The 24362-nt window shown below is 43.4% G+C and overlaps 1 protein-coding gene across 2 annotated transcripts in view; it reads left to right on the plus strand.

Annotated features, from left to right (window-relative positions):
• Positions 1-302: 302 nt before the first annotated feature.
• The window catches only part of EXOC4 (exocyst complex component 4), a 663660-nt gene continuing 639600 nt past the window's right edge, over positions 303-24362 (plus strand). For both annotated transcript variants that reach the window (XR_012642363.1, XM_074975764.1), the window contains exon 1: positions 303-394. Coding sequence is in view for 1 of the 2 variants with exons in the window: in XM_074975764.1 (XP_074831865.1) it covers positions 309-394 (86 nt within the window). In the remaining variant the exon portion in view is untranslated. The remainder of the gene's footprint in view (positions 395-24362) is intronic.

A 24362-nucleotide genomic window follows, 5' to 3' on the forward strand; every position in this document is an offset into this window, starting at 1 on the left:
CACATCAGACGGACCCCAAGCTCCTCCCTCCCATCTCCTCTCAGGCTAGGCCATTTTATGCCAGTTTGCCAACCAAGCTTCACTTACCAGACACCTGAGCAGGGGCAGCTGGCGACAGAACGCCCTGAAAACTACAACTCCCAGCGTGCCCGGGGCCCGCCACGTAGAAGCTTGATAGCCCTGTCCCGCCTCCTCCGGGTTTCTATTGGACATCTGAGGCCTAGTCACCTAACGAATCGCTTCCGGTTGGCTGAGCTGCAGCCAGCAAGGGCGTATGATCCTGTGTTTGGGGGCGGGGCGGACTCAAGATGGCGGCGGGAGAGGCGTCTGGGCGCTACAGGAGCACTATGAGCAAGAGCAAGGACCCCTCGGGCTTGCTCATTTCTGTGATCAGGTAGGGCGCCCACGGGGGCTTATAGGGCCGCCCCGAGGATGGTGCCGGCGCGTCCCCACCCAGCAGGGATTGCTGGGCCGCACTTCCCCTCAGGGCCCTGGGGGCTGCCTTTAGGGTGACCCCCTCCAGCGGGAATGCGCGTGGCCAGGTCAGCACCCCTGGAGCAGGGCTGGGGGCCTGCGGTGCCGTGCCTCGGGTGGCCCCCAGCTTTCAGGGACCCCGGAACCGCAGGTGCAGGAGCCCCCCGTTTTTCTTGGGGGGGGTCTCTCCGGCTGTTGATATGGGGGACCCCAGACTCAGCGGCTGCTGACAGGGTAGTGGGTGTCCCACCTGCCCTGCCGCTGCAGGTAGACCCGCTGTCGGAGGTGCTTGGCTGACAAAGAGCCTGTGGGGACTTTGGTGGGTGACCACATCACCACAACCACTGTTCAGTGCCAGGGCCCTGACCGAACCAGTGAGAGCGAGAGACCAGGCAACCCCACTGGGCTTCCCCCAGATTTTCAGGGAGCACTTCAGTGGAGTAAGGGCATTCAGGTGACCTGTGTTATCTGTAACAGGCCCTGCTCCCTCTTCCTATCTACCTCCCTGTCTGACAGGATTGAAATGGGGGATATAAGGAACTTGCAGTTGCACCAGACTGTGGACAGGCTTGTGCTACAGGGGAAGGTCGAATTAGGGTACACAATTTCAGCTGTGTTAATTACATAGCTAAAGTTGATACACCCTAATTTGGGCTTCTGCGCTGTTGCCACCATCGACTTCCCTCACTCTTGGTGAGGGATGGTAGGCGTACTGGGGTTGATGCAGGCACCCTGTAAATTCAATTTAGCACATCTCCATCGGATGTACTAAATCGAACTCCAGAAGATTGACCACAATAGGGTCATTCTTCCTTGTAGATGTACCCTATTTTCCCCATCCCTTCCCCTGTCTTATTCTATGGTGCCTCAATGAAAACAGCAGGTCTTAGCATCATTCTTAGGATGTCTTGGGAGGACGTGGAACTCCTGTATTAATGTTCACTGGAACACTCTACATGGACCTGGTCCTCTGAACTGATGAGGCTGTGGTTGGTCAGAAAGCACCAGGAAATATATATGCAGTCTCATATCCTGTTTTAAGCCACAGCAGTTGAAAACTTGCTGCCTTCCAGGGATTGTATTGCCTTACAGGGGTTGAGAACTAAAAAAAAAAACACCTGCCAGTATGTCAAGTCATGTAGTGAGACTGCTGTGTTCTGCCTGCTCTCATTCCTACAACCCCCTCCTCTGTGTTGGAGAAGAATCCAGCTGCTGGGCCTAGAACTATTCCCTCACTCCAGCCCACTAGTTTTCCCTTAGTTTTAAAATCACAACCTTTGTGTGATGCTTCCAACTAGTGAGTTGGTTGCCACTTTCACAAACTGCTCTTTAGTGATGCCAGTCTGTCACTCCCTGATACGTATTACAGGTTGAACCTCTCTGGTCTGGCAACAGCTATGGTCCAGCATGATTTAATTAGTTGGATGTCTGCTTGTCATTTGTGTGGCCAAGTTTCCTGTGGTCCCATAAAGTTTGTTTATAGCCAGCACTCCTGGCTCTCAGTGTTCTGTACTGTTATTTAGCTGTAATTGTCTTCTAAGAGCTCAGTAAGTAGCAGAAGTGGTGTTAATACGGCTAGGAAATATTGACCTCCTGTAGTTCAGCAAATTCTCTTTTGGCACTGGTCTTTTGGAGGGTGCTGGACTAGAGAGGTTCGAGCTGTGATAACCTTATTTGCTGTCCCAGTGCACGCAGTTGACATTTTGTAACTGCTGATTAGTAACAGAGAGAAACCCATGCTAGTCTATATACCATCAAAACAAACCATATCAAATCAGACCATAGAAGAAGTGGGTCTGTCGCATGAAAGCTCACCTAATAAATTATTTTGGTAGTTTTTAACGTGCTACTTTACTGCTTTTTTGTTTTGTAACTGCTGTGCATTATGAGATAGTTGCATTGATAATACATTATAAAGTACAGTGGCTACGTATCATCTTCCTGGAATAAGTTGTAATCATAATTAATAATTTGCATTTACACAGCACCTCATATTTTATGTGTCTTGTGCCCTGTACATGATGATGATGATGATGCCTGGAAAAGAAATTGGTTTTCTTTTAATGTCCTCTAGGTCAGTCATAGGACACTAGGTGGGGAGGACTCTCGAGTTACTACAGAAATTCCTTTCCAGGTGTCTGGTTGGTGGATCTTACCCATATGTTCTGGGTGTGATTCATCTCCCTATTTTGGAACAGGGTGGAATTTTCCTCTGCTTCAGACTGGCAGAGACCCTGGGAAGTTTACATCTTCCTCTGCAGCATGGACAGGCCATTCTCTGGTTTGAACTAGATAAAATGTTGGATTCTTAGTAACTTCAGATCTTTAACATAAGATTTGTGGAGTTCAGTAACCCAATGAGCAGTTATGGGTAAGTCTGTCACAAATGTCAGTCACATTCTGTGACCACCTCAAAATTCTGTTGTTTCAGTCCCAGGGGCCTTGCTACTTGGGGCTAAAATCAGAGCCCTTATCTCTGGGAACTTAGTTTCATGGGGCCCCCTGTGGCATGGGGTGCTGGGCAATTGTCCTGCTTGCTACCTGCTAGTTCTGCCCCGTGTACATTCTGTGAGTTTATTTTTTATAGTCCACATCTGGTCCTTGACTTATAATGAAAATATACATCCCAGAATCTTAGCCTTAGTTGTGGGCAGAAGGAGCTGGATGAGACTGTATATAGGTCAAGATTAGAGGATCATGGTAGTCCCTTCTTGACTAAAATTCTGTGGGTATGTTTACGCGGTAATTGAACATGAGTGGTTGGCAAGTTTCAGCTGACTTGGGTTAAATGGCTGTTTAATTGCTCTCTAAGATGTTCACTTTTGGGCTGCTGCCCGACTTCTTGGATCTTTCCATCTTGCAAGGTCTGGAGCCTGTGCTCCAGTCCTAGCCTGAGTATTTACACTGCGATTAAACAGCCTCTTAGTTTGAGCCCTGTGAGCCTGAATCAGTTGGCGCTGGCCAAACATGGGGTTTTAATTGCATTGTAGCTGTACCAGAAGTGTCTGAAACTACATAGCATTCTGGAAAGATAGCAGCCCTTAGTGATTTCTACCCAAGAAAGCTTCTGCCCTAATAAATCTGTTAGTCTATATGGTGCCACAGGACTCATTATTTTTGCAGGTACAGACTAACATGACTACCCACCTGAAAATCTTAGTCAACATTTGCTTAGGTCACAACTAAGGCATACTGTGTAATCTTTCAAACAACCCAGATGTGTAACATAATCGCTAGTGTGTAACAACATAAAAAGCAAAATTACAAATATAGGGAGTTGAAATGAGGTGTGTCAAAGAAATCCATCTCAAGTTTTCTGTGCCCTTGATTTTAATTTGCCACTCAAAAATAAATTATTGAAAACCAAATAAATTAATATAGGTACATTTTGTTTCAGCATATGACCAACTTGTCGAGTCCTTTACAAGATAACTGCAAGAATTCATTTGAGGGAAGATAAAATGTCTAAGCAAAACAGTGTGTGTGTGACTTAGACATATTTATAATGGGGGAAGAGCCTTAACATGAAATAATTCTTTACCAGAGTTACTAATGACCACTTCAAAAATTTTAATGTAAAAGACTTAAATGTTTTTAGTGTGGAAAGCAAAAGTAAATGGATCATTTTTATTTTCTCTTTGTGTTAGGTTTCACTTCGTGGTTCTTAGGTTTGAGATTCCAGCGTATCAGGGAAGATGTACCTTTCCAACTTTTTCCACAATTCTTAAACTTTAAATCACATCTGTTTGTTTAAGATCTCACATTTTCTAGTCCTCCATTTAACAGTACCTAAATTTGGAGTCCTTTGGTTTGTAGTGAAATGTTTAATATTTCTCAGGGTGGATTGAGTGAAATCAAGTTGATGTAAGTCATTGATTTAAATCACAAAATAATTGATTAAATCAGGTTACGAAAAAAGCGAAGACTGTGCTTAGAGTGCATTTAATTTTGGAGTAAGCCCCACTGAACTCTCTTGGCACTTCTCATTTTTTGAGAAAACAAGTATGGAATGGGATTCCATTGGAAAAGCTGAGTTATGCTGCAGTAAAATAGGTAATAGTTTTAAGGCATCACTACTATGGTCTGTGGCCATGATATTCTAAAATAAGGGTCATGTATTACATAATACAAAATAAGAAAATGACCGTGGCAGCTCCAAATTTCTCTTACTGTAGTTTTCTGTATTGTGTACTCTAGTGATAGATTCTAAACCTAATTAATTAAACAAGCCACAAGGATTAGCTAAGCTAAACTTTTTTCTTTCTAGCAACATCCAATATGGCAAACAGTTTGGGAATTGTCAAATCACAATTCTGCTAAAAGGCACTAAAAGAGTCTAGCAGGGTGATGCATTGCAAAGCAAATTACTGACCAGTTGATCCACTTAGCCGTATCCACATTTTCTCATAATAAGCAGTTTTCCTTAGGATGTTTCATTCCAGCAACAAGGCCCTGCTGCTGCTTCTTGCACTGCTTACAATTGTCATGTTTTCCTTTTTCTCTCAGGGAACGAATCTCATCAAAATATTCCCAGGTAGGGTCTCCCTTATTCCCAGAAACCATGGCATTTTTTCTGTGGCAAAAGTGTGGGGGAATATAGGAAGCTGTGTGTGCTGAATAACGTCTTCCCTTTTTCTTTGTAGTCTACTCCACTCTTCTTTCCTATTCCGCCTTCATCCTTTCCTACATATTGTCTCCCTGTCATTAAAATGTCTTAACTAATTCCTCTGTGTGCTTGGCCAAGGTCCATCACATAAGCACAGAACAAAAACAATTCAAGTCAGTTTGTCTCTCTCTTTGCATGTTAGTTTTCAGTTTGCTGAGAATCAGAAATTCAAAGCCCAGAACCATGAAGAAGCAAGAGCTAGCAGTTAGGCTGGACAGACTAGAGCCATTAATTCCTTTTTCTGAGACTGTAAATGTATGTGTATCATATTTATGTTGAGATTTAATTGTATCTTATTTTAAATGAGAAATTTAGTACTGATGATTTAAAAAATAAAAATATTTTTTTTAAAATCATTAATATTTTGTCTACTCTGATACTGCTACATATTGTAGATAAATATGATTTACCTGTCTAGGAACTTTTTGTTGTAGAGGCATTTATATTGCTGGTATCTTAGGCCCAAAATTTCAATTTAACATTTAGATAACATAGTGTGTAAAAATATTAAAATGTTCCAGTGAGTCATGACATTTAACAAATAAAAAAAAGTAAGTTATTGTTTTGTACTTAAGCTTTCCCCATAGTGTTCGCAATCGAGACATAATATTAAATTAGTGCATGGGAATCTGAATGTGAAACTGATTAACAGCGAAAGGAAAACAGATACATTAATAACTTCATTTTCTCGTTGAGTGCAAAAAGTAAAGGGCATATATGGTGAAAGGGAAGTTATATTAAAATTTATTCTTTATGATCTTTTATTAGTAATTAAGGTAAAGATGAATGGGCTGGCCATCTAAAATATATTCTTGCCCTGTTATTTGACATATCTAGAAAAATAGCAGTGATTTTTAATTTATTATTATGATTATTATTATATTTGAAGTAAAACTGAAGCAATGAGATTTCAGCTCATCAGTGACATGATATCAAAGAATGTTTGCTATATGGGAAAGATATGACTTTCCCTCCCAGTCATGTAATTTTGAGTTTGCAGTAAGATATTGCTAACTACAGTAGATCAAATGGTTAGTCCATTCATGTCCAGTCTTGAATTTTCTAGTCTCACATACGTGTTGAAAGCGTAAAGTGACAAAACTAGAAGGTTTGTTTGTTTAAAAAAAAAAAAAAAAGCATAATTTCTCCTCTACTACACTTGCCTCCAAATTCCCCCTGCCATTTTTCTGGTGTTGTAGGAAAATGGGACTATGTATTTCAATGTGAAAAATGCACACAAAAAGTGGGGAAATCTGACAAATTTCTGTGTGAGGGAACCTGGATCCTTAAAAGAATGTTAACCAGAAAACCAGTTGATTCCCAACGCAATGGGCTATAGTCAATTTCACATTTGCTGACACATGCACAAAAAGCTGCCAGACAAAAAGAATAGTAAACAAATGGGGAAATAAAGAACATTTGAAAACCCAGTTTTTTATGTACAGTAATCTTAGGTGTTATTTGTAACAATAGCTGATATGTTTTCAGAAAAAAAGTATCCCTTGTTCAAGTTGTCTTTTTCTGTTTAATTTGTCTGTAAAATGTGTTGAGATTTTTCAGAGGAAAAAGTCATTACAATGCAAATTATTACTTATAAACTACCAGATTTTGATACCCTTAGTCTTGTTGCCATTCCTCGCTGAGTAGCATCACTAATATTGTGTCATCTGTGATTTTAATTCTGGGAGCCTAGGAATTGGAGCTTTGCGGTTTGATTCTGAATTTAATGATTGTTTGAATAGGTGTGAGAATATCAGAGCCAGATCCTCAGCTAGTCATATTTCTATTGACTTCATTTGAGGCATTAGAGTTTACACACACTGAGAGGATATTTCAGTGCAGTAGCATCCGATTGATCAGGGTATCTTGGGGGACTGTCATCTTTTGCTCTGGGTTTGCTAAAGATTGTCTTGTAAGGGTCCTGAGATCCACTTAGACTCATCCAGAGTCAAAAGCTCTGTCTGTAGTGTTCAGAAACTCTAGAATTGTAATGGGCTGCATGTACCCTTTGGGGTTGTGTGTGTGTGGCCTGCGAGACTTTTTTTAACAGTTATCCACGCGCAGGCTTGCCATAGTCTGCTAGTTTCCATCTGCTTAGGTTTTTTTTTCCTACTGGTATTCTAAAGTGACACACATGTCAAGAATATAGTTTTCTGGCCAGTTGTGCACCCACTTCATAGTGGGTTTATCTAGGCTATTTTTCTCTAGTTTCTGAGAAGATGATGTGAGAATATAAAAACCTTAGTAAAGTTGAGTTGTATTATGTATAAAGCTTATTCCCATCTGTAAGGCTTGTTACCCTGTCAAAGAAGGATATTAGATTGGTATTACATGATTTGTTTTTGACAAATCCATGTTGCTTATTACTCAAATACCTATTTTCCTGTAGGTGCTTACAAATTGATACAGTTTGATTATGTACTCCATTATTTTTCCGGGTATTGAAGTTTTAAGCTGCCTGGTCTGTAATTCCCTGGGTTGTCCTTATTTCTCTTTGTATAGTAAGGTCCTTTTGCTAATTGTGTAGTTGCTAATGGTTCAGAGATCTCACTAGCTAGCTTGTTATGTAAAATGTATTACATCAGGCCTTGCTGACTTAAGAATTAGACAAGTTAAATCTCATTACCTTGGTTTTTTTTCTGTTTTAGGCTCTGATCTTACCCCATGTACTCTCTGATGTTTGTTATGGTTGTTGTCCGTTGCTAATTTTTAGCTGAAACGGAAACAAAAAAGGCAATTGCTGAGTTTTCTGTTAACTTTCCTTCCTCATTGAGCAAATGGACGTACCCTCTCGTTAAGTCTTTCGTTTGTTTCTTATGTACTTATGAAATGTTATCTTTTTACCCTTTGTATCTATCTTGTTTTGTGCTGTGGCCTTTCTAATTTTGTCACGACACGCCTGTGTTGTTTACATTATATTTTTTAAGTGTCAGGTCACTGAAGATCTGATTAAGCCAGAGTGTCCTATTACCGTACTTCTCTCTTTTCTATATGTTAGTATAGAAGTTTGCTCTTGTGCCCTTAATGTCTTTCTAAAAAAAAAATCAACTCTCCTGAGCTCTTTTTTTCTCCCTTAAACTTTCTTTCTATGGGGTCTCACCTACTAGTTCTCTGCGTTTGCTAACATCCATCTTTTAGAAATCCACTGTCTTTATTCTGCTGTTCCCCATCATTCCTTAGAATTGTGACCTCACATTTTTGATCACTTATACTTTCCGATTTTCTGCTAAATTCTTCCTGTTTACAAGGCTATGGTATCTTTTAAACGTATTGTGAAGTGCTTTGAGATCTTCCAATGAAAGTTGCTGTATAAGTGTAAAATATTATTGAAGATCAAGAGCCAGCTGTTACTGAGCTCTAATGTTAATCCCATCTGCCTTCTTCATACTGTTTCTTTAAAATGTAATGAATTGTATTGAGAAAATTCTGGCCCATGGATGCAAGACAATATTTTCTTATCTTGCAGAGGACACACGTGTATTTATATTGATTTTTCCTAACCTTTTGTTTTGTCTATAGTTCTTTGAGGCGGCTTTTGTACTATGAAACAAGCAAGCTGGCATTTAGCAAATGCTATTTTTTGAGAGATCTTGTCAGATTTTTAGTTGGTGAATGTCTGCCTTTTATTTATTGGAAGATATTTTTCTTTCCAATTAAAGACTGCTATTTTTGAAAAGTGCCCTTTAATAGATGGTTTAATTGGGAAAACAGTCTTTGGTTGTGACTTGATAAGACCCTGTTGTAGTCTTGGTGCAGAGCTTTGCACCAAGGCGTACATGTGTACAATCTCACATCTGGTTGTAAAGGAGAACTGAGGGCAAGTGGAGAGATAGCATGTTACCAACTTTATTTCTAAAGTTTGTGCTTCTGTACATGTAGATATGAAAGCACAGTATTCTACATGAAACTTTTACATATACTCATCCCTTGTTAAAGGGATACTTTATTTATGAGTACTTGCTTCGAGGGACACACAACTCCCTTAGTTCACTTGACGAGTGAACTCCCCCTTGCTAATACGAGTGTAACCCCCTCCCTGCGGCTCCAACCCCCTGTAATCTGACCCCTGCCCCACAGCCCTAACCTGCTGCAGCCTGACCAGCCCCTGCTGGCCCCACACTGTGGCAGTCTGATGCCCCTGCGGGCCCTGCACTGTGGCAGCCAGACTCTGTTGCTGGCCCTGCAGCTAGACCTCCCTGCTGCCTGACTCCCCCCCACCCACCGGCTCTGCAGCCCCAAACCATGACAGCCTGAAGCCCCCCCACCCATTCCCCCACTGACCCAACCCGCCACCAGATTTTAACCCTCCCTCCAGTTCACAGCCCCAAACTGCCTCCAGCCTCTAACCCTCCCCAACTCGAGGTTCACTTACCTTTCAAAAGTAGCTCCACCTGCTGTCACTCCTTCCACGAGTTAGGAGCGCTAGGAAGCAATCAGAGACTTTTATGTGTATTTTAATGGTAATTTAGTGTCCCTCTTAATGAGTTTTTGCCTACCAGCAGAAAGTTGGGAACCAATTGTGCTCATTTAGTGAGGGATGAGTGTCTACAATACTCATAAGTCAGCAGTTTTGTTATTTTTAAAGTGAACTTCACTAAATTCATTCTTACTAATGACTTGGCTTTTGATTTTCTCTTTCTGTTTGAGAGCATAGAGCTGATGTCTCAACTGGTGATTTATGGCAAGGAAGTCTAATACAGTACATTCTCCATTTATTGGACTATTGTGGGGGGAGGGGTGTCCGTTATTCCTGAAAGTCCGTTAAATGGGAGGGTTTACTGCTCCCCTGGCTCTCTCAGCCCCAGTCGCATACCCCACCCCCCAAAAAAACCCCACCAAAAATAAAATAGAGCAACAACAAAAATGTAGAATGGAAATTTCTGAGGCAGGTTATGGTTTGTGCTGAAGACCCCCTCTTTGGTTTCTAAAGTCTGGAGGAGGTCTGTAATCCTATAGTTCAGAAACCCAGTTAGCAGGAGTGGAGAGATACCTCACGCGCCCCTCCCCCTCCACCCCTGCAACTCACCAGACCCAGGGACGGACTGTGGAGCCTCAGCAACCACATTGCAAAGAGAAGCCCTGTATATGAGAACCAAGTTATGGTGTTTTCTCCTCTGCAATCCCAGGCTGGTACCCAAAACAAATGTGTTATTGCTCTATGCTGTTACTGTCTCTTTTGCTTTAATCTTCTAGATAAGCACCCCTGAATGTGCCCGTTTAAAGGTGGCATCATTACCCTTGAAGACGCATCATCCATCCTATCCAACATAAATATGTTATTGTCTATCTGTTTTGTTCTAATAACATGTTAGGAAAAACACCTCTACTAGAGATAAGATGCTCTATAAACTATGAGCAGGGATACTCTGAAACCTTTTTCAGATTATTGGCTTATTCTGCTCATTTCATCTTGCTGCTAGGACCTATCCAGGCTTGGGTAACACCCATGCCATAGTTTGCCCCCCCCCGCCCACTAATAATCTATAGAATCAATTGTAATGTACTGTCTGGCAGTGCTCCGCTGAGTCCCGATGGGCGAAGTGGCACTCCACGAGCGCTGTGTGTAATAAACCCTCCTGCTTGCTTCATACACGGTGTCCAGACTTTGTTCCAACAACAAAAAAAAAACAACCCTGCCTTTCACCAAAGCTGCCCCGAGCCCCTGGACCTGCCCTGGCTGGGTCCCACTGTGCCTCTGGGACTCTGATGCTGCATGTGGCTGAAGGTGCTCTGCGGTTGCCGCATGCCGTTGGAGGCACCTTGCCACGTGTGGCTAAGCCGTTGTGGGTGGCTAATGGCACCTTGCTGCACATGTCTGCAGCTGCCTTGCCGCATGTGGAGGTGCCCACCATGTGCAGCTGGAGGGGCCACCTTGTGGTCTGCAGGAACTGCTGCCAGAGCCGCCATGCGTTCCTCGCACCAGCGTGCAGTTCAGTAGTAGCAGCAGGCATCCTTCAGTCTACGTAGACTATGGATCGTGCCCTTTGTACTTCCATTTGGGATCATGATTTGCAGGGTGCAGTTTGCTGCAGCAGTAAGTCTCACCCATTTTTTTTATTTTGGCAGTGGGCGAAGGATTTAGGGTTTTATGGACCCTAGTGGACTTTGGGAACAATGGACATCCATTGTTCCTGAAGCCCACTAAATTGGGGTCCATAATATCGAGGGTTTACTGTATATAACTGTTGTACTATGTACCTCAAAATAGCATGCTGGAGCTCCCGTATTCCCTACTGTCATAATTACAGGCTGTTTTGTACAAAGTGTGCCTTTTGAGGTTTCATTTTGAGTTTTGTTCTGTTGTATGCTACCATTGTATGTAAAGGTACAAAGCACTGCTATATGTGTTAATGCATTAGTTGAGAGTCAACAGCCATTTTTCCAGTTGCAAGACAGGACTGGCCAGATACGTTCTGAAGGCCTGTTAAAGGGAATCCATTCTCCCAGTGGCTATTCCAGAGACTTCTTAAAGAAAGCACATAGGCCATGGAAGCCGCCTTACCAATGGGGACTGCCTCAGCCCCACATCATGGCAAAGATCTTTCTAGCAAGCAATACAAAAATGTGGTAGTGACATCAGTTGGCCTCTTGTCCCCATCAGCTCAATACTTGGAGGAACATCTAGAAGACCAAGTTTTTGAACTGTGGAGGTGTGGTCCCAAGCTGGAAGGTAGTCCCAGTCTGTATATTGAGGAACTGTAACCTGTTTGTACCATCTGAGAGGGTGAAACACGGCTTGATTCAAATCCTTTAATTAAAAAAAAAAAAAAAAGGCAGACATGTAGTACTTTAAAGACTAACAAAATAATTTAGTAGGTGATGAGCTTTCATGGGGCAGACCCACTTCTTCAGATATGGAGATAGTCTATCATATAGTTGATGAATCCTCCTTAAGACTTACAGCTTCCAAGTTCACAGGGTAAAAAATATTTGTCTATATATGATCTGTGAACTGAATTGTAAATGATAATTTAGACTTCCTGCATTGTTCTTCCTCATGAAGGGATGCCAAAGCACTTTTTATAGATTGTAAACACAGATTGGTCCTGTATGAATCTGAGGTAAAATGCAGCACATACTCATCTGTAAGCAGTCCCACTGCACAGAGGTCTAGGATGGTGAGTGTGAAATGATATCTTGTCCGGCTAACCTCCAAGAAAGTTTACCTGTAATCGTTGGTCAAGGTGCGGTGTCCATATTGGGGCAACTGGACAAAACACTGGGATTAACAGCCTTAGTTTTGCAAAACAACGGAGCAAAAAATGCAGTGGATTTTTAAAATAAATGATGAGGACAATGGTTTTTGCAACTTTAGTAGAGAATCTATCCAACAGCACTGTGCCCATCTACAGTGCTGAAGTTTGGTTCAATCCTGATGTAGAAAGAAGGAAGCTAACTACTTAATTGCGAGCACTATTTCCTTCAGCACTTGGTTAGGCCATGGAGAGCTCCTATCTAAATACTGACTTTGATTAACCCTGGTTAGCTGTGTGGTCTGGAATTGAAGCAGTAGATGGTGTAATAAGTTTACAAATCCATCTTCTGTTTTCATCGTCTCAGCTGGCTGGTCTGAGTAGCAATGTACATCTTTAAAGGCTATTAAAAATGCTGGTGAAAAGATTCTGTCACTGATGGAACATGCTTTTGTTCAATTAGCGTAACTTTTTCTTGTGTCTGAATACATATTCGTGCTTGTCTTGGATTCCTAATTAGTTGACAGTGGTTTTTAACATTAGTAAACAGTTCCCTCTGAAAAAAACTGACCTTGTTCTGGTCTATATACAGTAAAAGCTTTCATATTCGGCAGTAATGGGACTGGGAGGTTGCCAGATATTCAAATATTCTGGATAATAGCAAGGTATACCTAGCAATGCATAATATTAAAGAAAAACAAGATTAGATATTAAGAAACAATGTATTCACGGTACTTTATTTACTAACAGTAGTATTGAACACCATAAACTTATACTGTGTTTGCTGTATTTATCTGTATTTCCTCTCATTATACTGTCGTCTTCTTTGGGGTGGGGGTCACTAGATAATGAGTAGGATGTCCTCATGTCACCCTCTTATTTGTGAGTCTAATAGCTCATCAGCCCAATTCTGGAGCTGCAGATCTTTTCACAGAAGAGATAGATGTTAGCAACGTTCGGAGGGGTGCGGGGCAGTTTCGATGCTTTTTTCTTCTCCGCCTCTCTTCGTCTTCTCTGCGGCGGGACCTCTCAAATTGTGGCAGCCTCACACAGATTACAGTTTTGGCTGTCCTCTTCCATTGTTTCCTGGCTGTGCATGTCTCTTCTACACGAGCTCCAGGCATCCAGGGCTGAAAGCCAGAGCTTTTAAAATAAAAAAAAAACTCGTCCCCTCCGCCCCCCAACGCGCACACAGCTCATGCCTCACTCGACCACTCCTGCATTTCCGTTGAGAGACCTGCTCTGTAGTTTGAGAACTGCTGGTGTAATGGGATCAGGCCTTGTGTCAGATTCTAGTGGGAGAAGATCTGTGGTTCCATGGCAAGTTTACTGTTTCCCTGATATTGCTACCCGCTTCTCCCTGCACCTATTAACTTATACAGTGCTGATTATAGTTACCTGATTATAGATCCCATTGTCTCCCAAAGGTGCATGTTTTTATCTGTTGAACATTCTAACTTGTAATTTTCTCTTGTTCTTCATCTTAAGCATTCGTGGCACTGAATTCTGAGTTTAATGGGAACAATCAGTTAACCCGTGGAAATAATGAGAACATTTCGCTTGTTACTGCTCTGTTAAATATCTTTTGGATTTTTTGTTCTTTGAGTATCCTAGGTTATCTAGTGTTTCTTTTAAAAAAAGAAGTTGTTCCAAAGGGATTTGGCAGTAACTTCAGAACATGATTATAAGCTTATGTGTTGAGGTTAAGTACTGCTGGAAGCTGTAGATCAGCCCACCTGGGACTTATCTTTAAGGCAAAAATTTTCAATGATAAAATTCAGATAAGTTCTTTAGTTTCATCAAGCTTTAGAAATGTATGCCACAGTGTAGATTGTGGGCAGAAAATATAACAATGTTGGTCCCTAGGTGCCTCACAAAATTGTGGCCTCTTGGAATGCAGCTTCCAGTCTCTCTCAGCACCCACTCGATAACGAGTAGGACGTTTTCATGTCACCCTCCTGTTTGTGAGTGTGCCAGCCCAATTCTGGAGCTGCAGGTGTTGGTAGCTGTTGGAGGGGCAGGGGACAGTTTTTGCCATTCTTTTCTTCTCTGCCTCTCCTGGTCTGCACTATGGCAGGACTTCTCACATTGTGCCAACCCCTCACAGGTTACCTCTCTCCACTGAGGACAGTCCTGGGCAAGGTTCTCCCAAGTGTCAACATGGATGTTGCAGTTTTTCCATATATACAGCTGCCAGTAGGATGTGGTCTATTGGCACCCATAATGCTGCACAGGAGTTGTTGGAGGGGACTAGTTAGCTGGATGTGTTGCATGTATTGCTTTCCTTGGATTTTTAATGTTTGTACAAAGATGCTAGATCTTGTTTTTAAGGCTTTATCTGAAAGACAGCTCCCTACCCTCCCTTACCGGGACCAAGTTCTGATGAGTTGGACTTTACTCCGAGAGTAATCCTTTCCAGTGGGACTAATTGTGGATTATCATGCTACTCAACCATAATAATTGCAAACCCATTCACTGTGTGGCTTTTGCTTTGCTCTGTCTGGGCCTGATGTTGGGAAGCGTATACTGTAGTGGCTTCTGGAAGCTTCCCATGACCAGATAGTTATATTATGTTCTTTTCTAGTGTATTTGTTTACAGTTAATTTCACTATTGAAGGAATATTCACCAGCTCGTGACTTTTATGACAATTGTCCTTGAAACATCTCTTCATAGAGTCCCTTATGCATGGGATTAAATCACAATCAAAATCTGTAAAGCCAATGTCTTATTTCCTTTAGAATCCTCCTTTAAAATTTGTCATTTTAGTAATAAGAACACGCATAGTTAAAAGTAAAATAAGTAGGTAGTCTGTCATGTGTGACGATGACATCTTGAGCTTGCACAGGCTCATCAGTTGTGGACTTGCAAGCTTTGAACGGCATGGGCTTTCACAGCGGGGGCAAGGGAATTGTCCTGGCTCTGTTGGTGCAGCTGCGGCTGTTTTCTTCCTCTCGGACGCATCAATGAGGTATACACGCTGCTGCTCTTCAGAGTTGTCATATGCATGTCATAAAAGAGCATGCCAGCCTGTTCGGTCTTTTGCATGCTGCTTTAGCTGATCTGGCTTTAAACCAGCATGAGCAATGTTGGCCTTCATGCAGTCTTTATACCTCTTGCGAGGCCTACCTTGATTCCTTTTGCCGTGGGAGAGTTCACCGTAGAGGAGTTGCTTAGGGATTCTTGACTTCTCCATTCATATGACGTGCCCTGTCCAGCGAAGCTGGGCTTTCAGAATCAAGGCTTCAATGCTTGTGGTTCCTGCTCTGTCCAAGACTTCCAGGTTTGTAACTCTGTCCTGCCATAGAACGTCCAGTATTGACCTCAGGCTGCATGTGTGGAAATGCTCCAGCAGTTGTATGTTTTCTGTACAAGGTCCAGGTTTCACAACCATACAGGAGACTGGTCAGGACTACAGCCTTGTACACTTAGTTTAGCGGACTGTTGGATATTGTGCCTATTCAGCACTTGCACTCTCAGATGTCCTAGTGCCCGGCTGGCCTGGCAGATTCTGGCATTGATTTCTTTGTCAAGGGAGCCATCACTGGCTATCACACTGCCAAGGTGCTTGAACTCCTCTACTGTTTTTAACTCTGTTCCTTCAATAAAGATTGAAGCGGGGAGAGCAACAGATCCTGGAGCATATTGAAACAGCCCCTGGGTCTTTCCTAGGCTGAAGGTCAAACCAAAGAGGCGAGTGGCATCAGCAAACTTGTTGACGATGAGCTGAAGATCAGATTCCTTGTGTGCCATAAGTGTACAGTTGTCAGCAAAAAGGGCTTCAAGGATGAGCCTCTCAAGCATCTTGGTTTTAGCATTCAGACGACGAAGGTTGAAAAGTGACCCCTGAAGTCTGTATTTTATGTGGATGCCATGGTCCAGGTCCCTAGCTGTGTGGCTTAGGACGTACGTGAAAAAGAGGTTGAATAACACTGAGGCCAGCGTGCACCCTTGGTTCACAACATTGGATATCTCAAATGCATCTGAGGACTCTCCATTTGAAAGAACAAAGCCAGCCATGTCATCGTGGAACAGGCGTATGAGGTTAATGAATCTTCTCAGGCAGCTGAGTTTTGACAGGATAATCCACAGGGCTTCTCTGTTGATGGTGTCAAATGCCTTGGTCAGGTCTATAAAGACAGCTTACAGATCCAAGTTCTGCTCTATGCACTTTTCCTGGACCTGACGAACAGCAAAGATCATGTCAATGGTGCTGCGGCCTGGGTGAAAACCACACTGTGCCTCTGGTAGGTTCTCCTCTGAGATGCTGGTGATCAGACGGTTGAGGAAGACTCTAGCCAAGATCTTCCCAGCAGTACAGAGAAGGGAGATGCCCTGGTAATTTCCATAGTCAGCTTTGTTGCCCTTGTTTTTGAAGAGCGAGATGATTGTGGTATCCTTAAAGTCTTTGGGCATGTTGTCTTCTTCCCAGATGAAGCCTTTCACAACATCTTGATCAGCAAGTGACACTGGTCCTGCCACTTTGAAAATTTCAGCAGGGATACCGTCCACCCCAGGGGCTTTGCCGGAGCTGGTCTGGCTGATTGCCTTTTTGACCTCATCCATTGTAGGGAGCAGGTCAAGACTGTCTACCATGGGTTTCTGAGGGATCTGGTCTAGGGTCGCAGGGTCATCAATGGAGGCACTGTTGAGAAGATTGCTGAAGTGGTCTCTCCACCTATTGTTGATGCTGTTCTTCTCCCTCAGAAGGGTCATGCCATCTGTAGACCGGAGAGGTGTAGTACTTGGCTTGGAAGGTCCATATATAGCTTTGATAGCACTTTTTTCGAAGTGCCGTTTGTGCCTGGCTCTGAAAGTGTTTGAAACGATTACGTTTGGAGATTGAGAACTGATCGTTTTGCTATAACAGAGATGTGTTCTGTTTTTCCTCTAAGATCTTTGTGTTGGCTTTGTCATTTTCATCAAACCCGTCTTGGTGAACTCTCTTTTTCAGTCCTAGTGTTGACTTGGCTGACTCTGTCACCAGGGTTTTGAGCTGGTCCAACTTTTGTGTTGGGTCTGCAGTTAGAGGTCCATGGGACATCAACACTTCATCAAGGCATGCTGCGAATTTCTCACGATGACCAGTATGTTGCAGCTTCCCAATGTTGAAGGAGGGTCTGACAACCTTGAGCTTCTTGTGGTGCAGCAGTGTGATGTGCAGCATAAGGACTGATTTGACGAGTCTATGATCAGTCCAGCATTCGGCTCCCTGCATGTCCCTGGTGATCTTAACATCTGGAATGTCCCGCCTGCGATGGATCACATAGTCAATCAGGTGCCACTGTTTTGATCTGGGGTGCATCCATGTGGTCTTGTATTTATTGGCTTGCCTGAAGAGATTGTTGGTATTCGTCAGGTCGTTTTCTTCACACAAGCTCAGCAGAAGGCGGCCGTTGGCATTCATGTTACCAACAGGTCCTACAGTTGTTGCCGACCCTGGCGTTGAAGTCACCCAACAGGAGAAGCTTGTCACTAGGAGGAGTTGCTTTCACAAGATGGTCAAGGTCCTCATTGAAACTTTCTTTTGCTTCATCGTTGCTAGTCAGTGTGGGGGCGTAAGCGCTGATTACTGTAACGTGGAGAGAGGTGTTGAGGGGGAAGCAGAGCTTGATCAGACACTCACTGATGGAAGTTGGTAGGTCAGGAAGCTGGTGCAGAAATGATGTCTTGATGGCAAGTTGTACTCCGTGGATTCTGTCTTCATTTTCTGGCCTGCCTAGCCAGAAGGTGTAACCTCCTTTTGGTTCGCAGATAGATCCTTCCTCTGCTGGTCTGGTCTTGCTCAGGACGGCTATGTCAATGTTATAATGTGCCAGTTCTCTTGCTACGAGGGTCGTTCTTCTCTTAGGCCTCATAGCATTCTCCCTGGCCAAGAGGGTGCGAACGTTCCATGCTGTAAATATCTTTCTTTTCACTGTTTTTTGACCACTGTGAGGATAAAACTGCCAGCTGTGGCATGCTGGCCATTTTGGTTGGGACAAGCAATTTTTGGGACACCTTTTCTAGTCCCTTCCCTCATTTTGAGGGTGAGCAGTGCTGTTCCTAAAAAGGCCTATTCAGTCGCCTGGGATGCTGCCTAACTCCTCTGTTGTCCTGGGGTCAGAGTCGAGCGACCAAAGTCCACAGGCCGCCTACGTGCAAGTTTGGAGCTACGACTCCCAGTGGTCACCTCCACCTGTCTCTTCGCCCCTCCGCCATCACCGTAGGACTTTGAGGTAGACAGAAGTGATGAGACTGTGCAAAGAACCTGTGCAGGAGGATGTTTGTTTAAAGTGGAAAAGCCATTGCACAGGGGCAGTTCCACTCTCTTGACCTCAGAAGCCTGGTTCTAGTGGTATGAAAAGTCATCATGCCTGGGACTTCTTAAGCTCCAGTGGATGGTCATGCCGTCTTTGGTGCCTGGTCATGCCCTTCGCTGTCCACAGAGTGTTGCAGAACCGCCTTCCTGGTCATTGGATCTTGCTGTTGATCTCATCCGCCCAGTCCGCCAGGGCCGACTTTGCATGCTGGGATAGGCAATTCCCTATCTCACCGCAGGTGTCAGACCTGCCGGTTACCCTCACCTGGTTTAGCCCACCTGTCGAAGCGTTTTATCGGGGTGTGGCCGCTGCATGCTACAGCTTCTTGGAGCCACAGGTGAGAGCTGGGTGCCAGGTGGGGACCAAAGGTGCACAAACTGCCCCAAAGAGACACAAGTCCCCACACCAGAGGTGCTATTCCTCCCTGGACACCCCATGCACCCCAAAAGTAAAATAAGAATAATTAGTGAAAGCATTTCTCTTCACTCAGCTTTTATTTTATGCTGAAGTCTCTCAGAACTTTGCTGCTGTTTTCTGCTTAGAGGAGACAGGCTGTTCCCGGTATCCATAGTGCACCAGTTAAGAGATCTTGTTTTCTGTATCAACGGCTTCATTTTGCCCCAGATATTTTCAGGTGCCCATGCTGGCCAACAGTCTGATTTTTGTTTATCTTCCAGAGGGTTCTATACATTCTAATATGCACTTAGGTCATTGTTCTGATAGAAAATAAAACTATCTTGTAAGTGTCCTTCCTGATAGCTTATTCTGATGCTGAAAATGGGTTATTCCAATGCTGCAGATGTTACTGTGCTTTTTTTCCCCCTATCAGCCTGCTGCAAGTGCACGTTATGAATCAGAAACTAAAAGGTCTCATCTTAAGTAATGTTGGCACCTAGCACTTTTGTATGTACATTTTGAAGGTGAGTAATAAGCATTATTATCCCAAATTTACAGCTAAACTAACTTGGGCATTAAAAGTTTAAGGCCAGAATTGCGTTGATACTGGATGGGATATAACTGTAGCCTTTTAAAGCTCTGGTTTAACCAGCGCTAAAGTGTGGTGTTATATATCCTACATATAGGTGTAGCTGTGTTAGTCTGTATTTGCAAAAACAAAAGAAGTCTTATGGCACCTTATTGACTTGCATCTGAGGAAGTGGGTCTTCACCCACAGAAGCTTATGCTCCAAAAACATCTGTTAGTCTTTAAGGTGTCACAGAACTTCAGGATGTCCTACTCTGTGGCTTCTATGGTGTTTTGTGTGAGACAGTCATATGGTAGCTTTCTGCTGACTGTTTTATAGTCATGTCTTTGAGAAAGGTAAGCCAAAGCATTTTGAATATTGAAGTAGAACGTGGACTTGATTCTACAGTGTCAGAAGTAGGAGTTGGGAGACTTAGCAAGATGTGCAGAACAGTAGACTCCAAGTTATGTGAAGGTTGTGTTCCTGTGCAACCTTGTGTAACTTATTTTGTGCAAGTTGGGAGGAGCTGGGAACCAGGCAACAGCCTAGCTTTTGGCTCCCCTCTGCTGGCAGGAGCCAGGGAAGTTTCTTTGGTCAGTTTCTTTGTCTCCTGTGAATGGTGGGCAGCTGGCTCTGGGCTTCCTGGGACTCAGAGGAGAGTAGAAACTGACCAGCATTGCTGTGCTGATCAGTTTCCCCGCTTCTATCAGGGGTGGCAGCCTAGAATCAGGATGCTGCCCCTGACAGGAGTGGTTTCCCTGCAGGTGGGGTGTGAGGAGATAGCTCAGTGGTTTGAGCATTGGCCTGCTAAATGCAGGCTTGGGAATTCAGTCCTTGTGGGGGGTCATTTAGGGATTTGGTGCAAATAGATTTAAAAAAAAAAAAGTCTGTTGGGCATGGTTGATAGCTCCTGCTGTGAGAGCACGGAACTGGATTTGATGACCTCTGAAGGTCCCTTCCAATTTCATGAGAGAGGTACCAGTTCTCTGCCATTCCAAGTTTCATTAACCCAAGATATGTGCAAGTCAAGTGCACATATCTTGGGGTTCTACTGTATAGCAAAGAGCAGTATGGAAATGGATGGCAGAGAAACCTAAAGAACAATGTAGAGCACAGTTGAGCTTAGAGCTTTATTTTCTTTGTTTTCCTTAGTGATTCAATGTTTAGTTCCCTTTATTTCCAACTAAATGGAGAGGATAACCTGCCCTGAAGCCTATCATAGATTGTCCCCCTGTTATACTGAAAAACGTTTTATTTTTTCTACTTTTATTTTCCTGTGCATATTTCCAATCTTTTGACAATGATGGAATTCAGGTATCTAATTGCATACTTTGTTTTAATTACTGCTAACTAATGTGCCTGTCCTTTAATTCAAGTTTACAGCCATATGGGGGATGCTTAGTATCCAAAATGAGGCAAGCAGAATGGCAGTTTTTCCAGTTCTGTCAACTGCCCATATATTAACACAGTTGCTTAAAAAAGTTGTAGCCAGAAAATCAAAACTAGTAGTATTATTTTACTTAATATACAGCATAGTTCATTTGGGAAACTGACAGCCATTTACAAATGTTTTAATGAATTAAACTTTCCCAAGTATTTATGGATGTATTCTCAATGTCTCTCTATCAATGCATAAACTGAAGTATGGAGAAGTTAAGTAACTTGCCCAAGGTAGCGTGGGTGATCGATGGCAGAAATAGGATTAACACTAATTCTCCTTCCTAGGCCATAGCCAAAGGGCTCTCTTATGGCTGAGGAGACATGAGGTAATACAGTTCCATTTTTGAGTGAACCATTTTAAAAGTTCATATGATTAATAGATGCCTGTCCAATGCACCTTACTTAGGCTGCATCTACGCTACGAGATAAATTTGATTTTATAACGTTGCCTTTTATAAATTTGTGTTTGCGTATCCTCACTTCCCATGAAGTGGAGTTAGTGCTGCTATGCTAGAGTGGCCAAACATCAACTGTTGTAGCAGTGCATTGAGAGAACCTATCCCACAGCTCCCTCAGCCCTCATTCTGTGCCTTCCTCCTTGGCCTTGCTTCATCCCTACTGCTGGCAGCGCTCAACCTGCTGCTTGGTTTCCATTCTGGTGGGGTGTGGGGAGATAGCTCAGTGGTTTGAGTATTAGCCTGCTAAGCCCAGGCTTGGGAGTTCAATCCTTGAGGGGGTCATTTAGGGATTTAGCACAAATAGATTAAAAAAAAAAAAATCTGTCAGGTCTGGTGATAGCTTCTGCTGTGAAAGCAGGGGACTAGACTCAGTGACCTCTGAAGGTACCTTCCAATTCCATGAGATAGGCACCAGCTTCATGCAGCTTGGAGGAGGTAGGAAACTGATCATCACTGCTTCACCTGGCTCAAGGGAGCCAGACACAACAGACAGCTAGGTGCAGCAGTGTCTGCAGTTTCTTGGCTTCCTGCCCCTTGCAGGAGCCAGGAAACTGACTAGGGCTGTTGTGCTGGTCAGTTTCCTGACTCCCATAAGTAGTAGGATCCAGGTACAACAACACCAGTCAGCCTCTGGAGGTTAGTGAATTCAGTTAAAAGACATGGCACTTCCACATTAGCCTTCATTCAAATTTTTAAATTTTGACTTGATGCTATACCCACCCAGTTCCAACAATGTAATGTTATGAATATTAGCGCTCCCTAAATTGAGCTAGTGGTATTTACAGTGAAGACAGTCACTTGGTACAATGGAGCTAACTGCCTTAAATTCAAACTTATAGCGTAGACATAGCCTTAGTGTACCCTCCCATTGGCTTCAGCAGGCATTTGCTCTTAGTAAGCAACAGGGAAGGGGGTTCATAGGAAGAACGAGTGATTTGCTTGTTCATCTTGGTCTGTGGTGATGGAGATTTGTAGGCAATCACACAGCATGCATATGCTGTTGGCTAACTTCTCTTCCGTTTTTGATTACACAAGATCTGCAGACATCAGGTCCGCAAAAACATAGAGCAAATTTTTTTTTCATAAGTGCCATGCACCTATGGCTCCAGTTAAAGTCACTTAGGGCTGTAAGTGCTCAGTAGCACAGAAAAATCAAGCCTCTTGTCTTACAATATGTACATAAAGCACTTAGAGTGTTGTGAGAACCACCACAACATAAACAACGTATGTATGGAATTTGGTTTACAACACATGCTCATTTTCAAAAACTCATAGAAAATGTGTACAAAAATAATGGTTGTTGTGATGTTCTACTTGAGAACTGAATTCTTTAGTCAAGAAATTCAAAGTTGGGATTCACTGCACAAAACCTAGCTCAACCATAGTCATGCATAGATTATATGAAGTTACAAGATTTATCATCATACTTAGTAATGGATGTGCACGTTGAGGTTGAATTGTGGCTATGTAGGCAGCTGCAATTACAGCTCCAAACTGTGTCCTTAATGTAACTTTTAAGATGGAGGATTTAACATTTTTTTCCTCCCATTGAATACCTTGCATCCACTCTGGAAGATACAGCGAGAGGAGCACATATTGCACTAGGATTCATGTGGTGCCACTATGTGTTGAAGATTTATGGAGCCCTGTAAGGGAGTCTTCCTCTGTGTGCTACAGGGACATTGTGCACGTTCCAGTCCATTGGGATGTCTGCAGCATGGGGATGGGTTGGTGGATCCACCTCTGAATGGATTCTTCAGCTACCGACTCCTATGCAATAAAGGTTCAGCGAAAGTTGTCAAGTGACATCCCTGCTGCTCCATGCTTTGGGGTTAGGGAGAGGTCAGGATTCACTCTCCTTTTGTGTGAAACACACACAGGCTTTGTGTAGTGTGTGGATGAAGATTTAGCCTAAGACAGTGGTGTCCAAAAGCAAGACACCCGATTGCCACGTGGTCCCTGCAGCCAGGCACCCTACCCCACTGCCCCTGGTGACTCACCAGAGTCACACTGCTGGGGTTGGCCAGTTCCAAGCCTCACAGCCCCGAGAGATGCATGACACAATGTCAGAGCCCCTGAGCTGGCATGGCTGTGTGGCGGCTCCTTCGGCTCCACCAAGCTGCATTTGCCACCATGTGCTTACCTGGTTGCCACACGTGGCAAACAGTGAGTATATTGGACACCATGGCCCTAAGGAATATTGGGTAGAAGCACTTAGTATATCTTATTTGTACCATTTTGGCATACAAATATGCCCAGGAAAAAGGAAGGGGAACAATCTTACTTACATTTCTTGTTTGTGGAAGCTTCTGAAATTATCATGTACTGCAGGACAGGTGTTTAGGAAATGAGACAGACATAATTCTGTTTTATGGATGCAGTCTCCCTTCCTTTCTCCCTCCGTCCTTCTCTCCAGCCTCTTAATTCTTTGTCTCAGCAGCACCTGTTGCCAGCAGGTGCTTTGGTGGCACAGCAGCATTATAAATGCCAGCAGTGTGGCTGTTGTAAACATTCAGAGCAGTTTGTGTGAACACAAAGTTGGGAAGATTTTGCACAGAATTATAATGCGAGATTTTAAGGTCATGAACCACCCATTGTTGTCTGCAGTGTGTCTCTTTGTCCCCACATTTTAGTAGCTGTGCTGTTAATGCCTACCTCAAGGCAGGATTTCAGATGAAGTTCAAAGTAGCACCATGCTATGGTCAGTTGCAGCCTGCTCTTAAATCACCCCGAAGTCTTCTCTTCTGTAAACTAAACAAGCCCAAATCCCTCCGCCTATCCTCATAGGTCTTGTGCTCCTGCCCCTTAATCATTTTTGTTGCCCTCTGCTGAACCTGCTCTAGCACATCCACATCCTTTTTATACTG

The sequence above is a fragment of the Carettochelys insculpta genome, chromosome 1, assembly GCF_033958435.1.
Source record: "Carettochelys insculpta isolate YL-2023 chromosome 1, ASM3395843v1, whole genome shotgun sequence".
NCBI classification, from domain to species: Eukaryota; Metazoa; Chordata; order Testudines; family Carettochelyidae; genus Carettochelys; species Carettochelys insculpta.